The following is a 7,369-nucleotide window of genomic DNA, read 5'->3' on the forward strand; positions in this document are numbered from 1 at the left end:
ACTACCAAGGTCAGGGCGCTCCTGCTATCTAGCAACCTCCGTTCCACCTTCTCACAACAAGCTCATGAAGTTGATTACAGGACCCAGAAACTGCCACAAATTGAACTTCCTATCATTTCCACCACGGCACCCATCGTTAACAAAGCGTCATCACTAGTCCAAATCACCGTTACAGCACTCAACTATCACCAGTCATCTATTCTGCACCTAGATTTATCATATCCGGGCATTTTCAAATGGACAATAATGAAGATGCGGTCCCGGGCGAATCCTGCGACAGCAATCTATTCGACGTAAACGAGTCGCTCTTTGACGACACAACTGAAGTTCAGATTGCGAGGGCTTGGGCTTCCTCTGAAGCTGACCAGATCGCTCAAGACATACAAGCCAAAATGGAACGAGATAATCGAGACGAGGCAATTGCTAGGGCTTATCAAGAGGCTGCCGATGCTGAAGCAGCCCGGGAATTAGAGGCGCAGGAGTGGAGTGAATTCGAGCGAATTGCGAGAGAGGGCGAGCGGGTGCAAACAAAACGACAAGATCGAAGGGAGCTAGGTAGGCAATGGCGAGAACAATGGCGTAAAGAGGAAGAGGAGCGGCACAAGCGGCGCAATCCGGCAGCCCAAATGTATTCAGAGAGGCATCGGGAAATGGAGGAAGACGCGACCGTGCGAGCTAATATTGACGCTCCTCAGCGTACCCGAAGTCGTACACGCATGGACTTGACAGTAAGTGAAGATGCTGAGCACGCATCCATCGATGAAGGGTTGACACACGAAAGGAAGAAGATGACGACTACGACGACGGTAATCAATGGATCATCGAACGGCATCAACGGCATCGACGACGTCGGTCCGTTTTCGACACTGAAGAGTACCAACCCTTCGAACAAGGCTACGATGGCGTCGATCCCCTTTCTCGTCGTATTGACCAAGCACGCCTTTCGGCATGGAACGTCACACGCAGATCAGCAATGGCGACGGCTGCCATAAATCCTAATCCCGACCGGTTGAGTCTGACTCCAACTGGAACACGGCCTGGCCTTCGGGTCCTATCGCCGTCGCCACCGCTACTAACCCATTGGCGTAGTCTGAGAAGAGAAGGGCGTGCGAACCGTTCATTAGACCGGATTGAAAGCGACTACATCCTCTCTAATACATATATCGAGGACGTCAACGACATGCTGGACGGTATGTTCGGCCTGCAGCAAGACCAAGCCGCAGCAGTTATAGAATCCTTCACCAGGGATCCCAGCAACACGATTCCAGGTCGCGAGGTAGAATTTGTAGAATCCGAATTCAGGTCTTGGACAATCAGAGTGTTGAATTCGAATCTCCAGCAGCGATTACCGTATTCTGACTATGGGCAAGACAGAGCAGCGTACAACAATCTGCCCGATGACTGCCTGACTAATGGCTGCTACGCACGCTGTCCGGCCCCTAGGTCTAAAGAGGATGAACGGAAAAGCCTGAAGATAGGTAGAATGATCCAGCGGAGAGAGATGTCTCGTAGAGGGTCAGGCTCAAGCGCTAAGGTGGCTACTGGCGTTCTTCCGAAATCGAGCCCACCACAGCCACAGAAACTTACGCTGAAACTCAGACTCCTCAATGAGCAACAGAAATCTGACGTAGTGTCACCGCCTCCAGTCGATCATTCCAAGGATATCCCTTCTAATGCACAGGCCCAGCATGCTATGAAGCAGCTAGAAAAATTATACGCGGCTCAACGTCAAGTAACCAGGAAGAAATACCAAGTACTTGAGGATCTGATACAAGATGATATTGAAGCCATGCGTAATGTCAGGACACGCCACAGACGTGATCAACTTGAACGCCAATCCTGGAATCAGCAAACTCAACTTTACCAGAATAAGAGGCAATGGGTAGTGAGGTCTGGAGCTACCAAGAACACACGTCCTGGCTATTACAAGTTTGCAGACATTGTCAAGCCGACCCGGGGTTACTACAGCAGGAAAGTACCATCCTCACGCCATCGAGGCATGATTGAACAATCCAACGAGCACCGGTCATCTAGTCCCAACACTCGCCAACACAAGGAGAACGAACTGACATGTTCAAATAATCCCAATCCTACCGTGACGCGAACAAAATCAAAGCGTCCGCAACAATCGGCTGTTCACAAGAGAGTTGAAGCTTGGATGATCGACCCCGACGCGTACTAGGAAGCTGCGAAGAGAAATAGTCCAGGATCCAAGACAGGCAACTCCCCACCCCACAGATTGAGTCCAGAGATCCGCAAGGCGAAGGACCCGCTAGAAACGAGGCGTCGGCAATTCCTGCAGCTAGCTGATCTACAACGGGACATGAAAACACGTCGACGAAAATCGTTCGATAGCGTAGCTAGCGACGTACGAGATGTAGACAAGATTAGTTTCCCACCGCGGGAATTGCTGGAGGCTAGCCAGACCAACACGATCGCTGGGTCTTCCACCTCACCACCAAGGGGCTCACCACCGTCGTCGGCGGAGGAGTGCAGCGATTCACCTCAATCCAAAAGATCCCGCTCCACGCCTCAACCTCGACCGAAGAAGCGAACGAAGATGGATCAAGGTTTTACGAAAGCAAAGGGGACAATTCAGAGCCAGAGTCCTTCTACGGCTTCATCACGAGATACCCCTTCTCCCCGCCGGAGTGGACGCATAGCTGCAAGAAAGAGCGCTACGCAGAAGTCTGCGGAAAAGGACACAATTTCTCTGCGTGTTGTTGTAGTTGAAGAAGAGCAGCCTAGTAATGATGGTGCTTACATGGCGGATGACTCATCGCATGGTAGTAACGAACAAGTGCCCTCTGAGAGGAGGAGTATGAGTAGAGAGGTGCAAGTCACTGTTGAGGAAGTTTCCGCTGATGAAGGGGTGAGTGATCGGGGAGGGGAAGTGGATACTGAGCAAGAGCCGGCGTTTGAAAACCCGGATGAGTTGTCTTTACCGGATTCGGATCATGAAGATGGGAATGGAGATGGAAATGGGAATGGAGATGGAAATGGGAATGGAGATGGAAATGGGAGTGGGTGTGGTATTGGAAGTGGGAAAGGTAAGGGAAGGGGAGGTGTTGACAGCTAGGATGACTTGAGTTGGCTGGCCTGGGTAGTTGTTGTTTTAGTACCAGAACTAGAGTTAGTTTAGAATTAAGAAACCGACCTTATCTTATAACAAGTGTGTATCTAAGAAATAGTGTCCAAGTGTATACGCCATTGGAGGACACTTTGAAACGACTTATCAAATCAAATAGGAACATCCCAATTTTAATTGTGATACCACGCGAAACGCAACGCGACCACATTCATTCATAGTCACCTTTAAACCAAGTGATGGCTTTGCTCGACGAAGTTTCAATGAGTAACAAAATAGAAAGGAACAAAACTAAAAGTCAAAGTTACACTTCAAGTATGTAAGCAATGAAACAAAGCACGAATCTTTGCCCACCTCCGAGTCAGCACGACACAAAAAGCCCCGCGGAACCTCCTACTATAAACATACGCCCCCGATAACGAACGTTGAAGATCCCCGCCATGACGCCAAACGGCCACGCCCCGCCGGTTGGCCAATTCCCGCCATCCACCTTCCTAATGCGCCTTCCCCGAGCAAGGCGCCGTCCTTGGCAGCTCAACTCAAATCACGCCTCGCACCGCTAAGCAGCCTTCCTGCTATCCGCCTTCCCAAACCGAATACTGTGGCTCTCATCGTACTCCATGCACTCGACAGGCGGCTTCGCTACCTTTGCGCTGAAAGGTCCGGGAGCCCGCCACCATCATCATCGCCAAGAGCGTGCCTAGAAAGCCTACTGCATAGAAGCACAGGCTTTGGCGGGGCTTGTATCACCGCGACAAGGCGCTGATTAGATGGACGGTACCATGCACAGAGGGCAAGCATGTCTGGTTCGGCGAATAGCTGGAGATTGGGATGAATTGAGTTTCTAGGGCTTCTTGGCGGCAGCTAGGATAGCTGGGAAAATAAGGTGAGCAACCGGGATCTTGGGATATTGGCAGCGCAAGGCAAGGCAAACTTTGGGGGGACGGTCGGGTATGACGGGGCCATTGTGCATATTGCGAGTGTCGGTCTTTCTTTTGCGAATTGGGCAGGGTGGGGGAGATAAGCTGGGATGAGGGGTGGTATGTGTGTTTGGGTATAAAAGATCGCTGGCTGCGGTGTTGGGGTGGTAAGCTGGTACCTGCATTTCTTCCTCTCTCCCCCGGTCACTTGGGAATATTACTCGAAGGCAGAATAATAATTATGAGGTCCACAATTGTACTTGGTACGCTTGCTGCGGCGGCTTCGGCGTCGCCGGCTCTTGCGAGAAGACAGTATGGTACCTACAAGCCGCTGGTAACTTCTGTACGACGCCTTGTTGTCCATCCTACCGATTAAATAGACTAACGTGGTGTAGGAAGCACTCCAAGCCGATATCACTAAAGAGGGTCTGCTGGAGGGTGCCCAGACTCTTGAGGATTTCGCCTACGCCTATCCTCGCCGTACTAGAATCATTGGCAGCGAAGCACACAATGGTAGGTGTTCATGTTCGAGATGCGTGTGAGACATAGACTGACTTGGACCTCCACTCTGCGCAGACACCGTCAACTGGCTCAAGGAGGAGCTCGAGGCGTTGGATGGATACTACGATGTTTCATTGCAAAACTTCTTCACCGTTGCTATGATTACTGGACAGATCAACGCCTTCAAGGTGTCAGGATCCAATGCGTCAGCCTCGCTGTTCGAATACTCGGCGTCGGGAAACGCGACGGCTCCTTTGGTCGTTGTAGCCAACCGTGGTTGCAATGCGGTAAGCATCACGAGGCCCCAATGCTGACCGTTAGCTAAGTCCTGTAGACCGATTATCCTGCCACGGTTTCAGGAAACATCGCCCTCATCTCCCGCGGAAGCTGCGATTTTGGCCTGAAGTCTGCCCTAGCTGGCACCGCTGGCGCGGCTGCTGCCATCATTTACAACAATGCAGCCGGAGAGTTCAACGGAACATTGGGTGTCCCCCCTCGTCCCGAGGGAAACTACGTCGCGACTGTGGCCATAAGCCAGCAGTTGGGTACTGGCTTCGTCCAAGCCATCGCCGGGGGCGCCAACATCACCGCGACGATTGATGTGACAACCGACATCCAGAACGTATCCACTTACAACGTACTGGCGACCACCAAAGGCGGAGACCAGAACAACAAGCTAGCGTTGGGCGCTCATACCGACTCTGTCCTTGCTGGACCAGGTATCAACGACGACGGTAGCGGAACCGTTGGTATCTTGGAAGTGGCCAAGGCCCTCTCGAAATACGAGATCAAGAATGCGGTTACATTTGGATTTTGGGCTGGCGAGGAGGAGGGCCTCCTGGGCTCTACATACTACGTTGAGCATCTCCCCGCGAACGAGACAGCCCAGATTCGAGGGTATCTGAACTTCGACATGGTATGTGCTGCGATCCATGCCAAACTGAACACTGCTGATTGAATCATGTTAGATTGCCTCACCAAACTACATCCATGCCATCTATGACGGAGATGGCAGCGCTTTCAATGTCAGCGGCCCTCCTGGATCTGCACAATTTGAAAAGTTCCTGGAAGATTACTTTACCAGCGCCGGAGAGAACTTCACCGCGACAGCGTTCGATGGCCGTAGTGATTACGGACCCTTCCTTGATGTCGGCATCCCATCTGGAGGCACCTTCACCGGTGCCGAGGAGATCAAGACGGAAGCAGAGGCTGCGGCGTTTGGCGGCGAGGCAGGTGTCGCCTTGGACAAATGCTACCACGCTGCTTGCGACAACGTCGCCAATCTTGACCTGGACGCTTTCGAGCTCCATGGCAAGGCTATTGCGGCGGCTGTAGCGACGTACGCGACCTCCTGGGAAGGATTCCCTGCGAGAAACACGACGGTTGCGAGAAGGAGTGTCCCTAGGGCTCGAAGGACTAATGAGTCTCGCCACCACAGGAGTAGGCGCTCGCAGCCTTTGAAGAAGTAGAAGTCTTGCTGTAAGAATCGTTGACACGATAAGTAGATGCTAGCAATGTATAACGACATACTCCGTATGCGCCGCTCTCCGTTGCTTCTCTGATCTATTCGTGAAACGTATAATTCTGCCAATGTGTGGAAAAGCATGTTCTAATTTGCCACAGTCATGCCAACTCATGTCGCCAAAGACTCGGAACCCCTCTCTCTGCTGGAGTGGACGACGACGGACGGAGCCCGAACGTAACACACATGGGCAGTGGCGTGCAGATGGATTCCTTTTTCGGATGCGAAGTCGCTCCCAGAACAGTGGAATCGCAGGCGATTTGATCTGCCGGTAGATTGACTATGGGGAAGGATCGAACAGGGTGCCTTTTGAATGAATGCAACATGTCAAGATGTTGATCAAACCATGGCTGCGGTCGCCAGCTCTTCGCAAGTGTTTCTTCGTGTATATTCTTCCCTTTCCGTATCGCTCAATCGATACTCAGTTCTAGGTCTTCTAGCTTCCTTCAGCCGGCCGGACAGAGTTTGGCCGGTCTTCAGCCGATTGGCAAGTGCGGGGAAACACTGGCCTGGATTCTGAAACGAGGGCTTCTCTATCGGCTAACCTTCTGCATGCTAGCTCTTCTGTTTCGACAAGCGGTGTGCAGATGCGGTACCTGCCTAACCTTATCTGCCATCTGGTGTGGGTTGCGCGCGAGGGGCGCCTCGTCCAGCGGCTAAGAAAAGAGATGATGGTCGAAGAAGCGGCACTACGACAGAGATGTTATAGCGAAGAGTGAGTAGAGTAGAGGGTGGTGGTGTGGTCTGGCCCAGGGTAGGGCTAATTTACTAAATAGTTCTTACTTAGTAATTACTATTTAGTAATTACTAAATACTAAAATTAGTAAATTACTAATTAGTAATTACTAAAAAAAAATAGTAATTACTATTTAGTAATTACTAAATAGTAATAATTAGTAATTACTAGTTACTAAATAATATATTATATGGGCGAGTTAGTCGCCTAGTTAAGTTAATTATAATGCTAAAACCCTACTAAAATTAGTACTATGCACAATAGTATAGTACTATAAAAAACTATAATAATAAATTATAATAAGCTAATTTATTTAAAAATTATTTTTACTTTTTACTTATATATTTATATATTATACCTAGCTTTATTATAGCATTTATAGCGCCTTTAAAAAAGCTTACTTGCTTTAATATATACTTGCTTTTTTATTTTTTTTTATTACTACGCGCTTTAAACTCCTTTAGAATTGTTAGTTAAAAACTGTTTTTTACTATAAAAGTTTTTTTTTTTTATATTTGCTTTTTTTTATATAATTTTTATTATATAGCAGCTTTATTAGCTGCTTAAAGCTTAGCAATTTTTTTTTGCGCTAATATAAGCTT

At 49.5% G+C, this 7,369-nt stretch overlaps 2 protein-coding genes across 2 annotated transcripts; both read left to right on the forward strand.

The window, feature by feature from the left end:
* Positions 1-70: 70 nt before the first annotated feature.
* Positions 71-2,556, forward strand: K460DRAFT_96308 (uncharacterized protein). The gene is made up of 2 exons (XM_040938840.1): positions 71-728; positions 782-2,556. Exons 1-2 carry the CDS (start codon positions 237-239, stop codon positions 2,180-2,182), a joined length of 1,893 nt encoding a protein of 630 aa, XP_040787243.1. The 5' UTR covers positions 71-236; the 3' UTR covers positions 2,183-2,556.
* Positions 2,557-4,249: 1,693 nt separating this feature from the next.
* Positions 4,250-5,978, forward strand: K460DRAFT_285980 (Zn-dependent exopeptidase; the record flags this gene model as incomplete). The annotated part of the gene is made up of 5 exons (XM_040928857.1): positions 4,250-4,351; positions 4,404-4,521; positions 4,585-4,796; positions 4,844-5,425; positions 5,478-5,978. The coding sequence occupies 5 exons, from the start codon at positions 4,250-4,252 to the stop codon at positions 5,976-5,978; spliced, it is 1,515 nt and encodes a 504-aa protein (XP_040787244.1).
* Between the last annotated feature and the right edge of the window lie 1,391 nt (positions 5,979-7,369).

The sequence above is a fragment of the Cucurbitaria berberidis genome, assembly GCF_010015615.1.
Source record: "Cucurbitaria berberidis CBS 394.84 unplaced genomic scaffold K460scaffold_3, whole genome shotgun sequence".
Taxonomy (NCBI): Eukaryota; Fungi; Ascomycota; class Dothideomycetes; order Pleosporales; family Cucurbitariaceae; genus Cucurbitaria; species Cucurbitaria berberidis.

Bases quoted from the DNA above. Each gene is read 5' to 3' on its own strand.
- K460DRAFT_96308 (XM_040938840.1), top strand. From the start codon at position 237: ATGGACAATAATGAAGATGCGGTCCCGGGCGAATCCTGCGACAGCAAT. The intron at 729-781 runs GTAAGTGAAGAT...GACACACGAAAG, and splicing joins GTACACGCATGGACTTGACA to GAAGAAGATGACGACTACGA.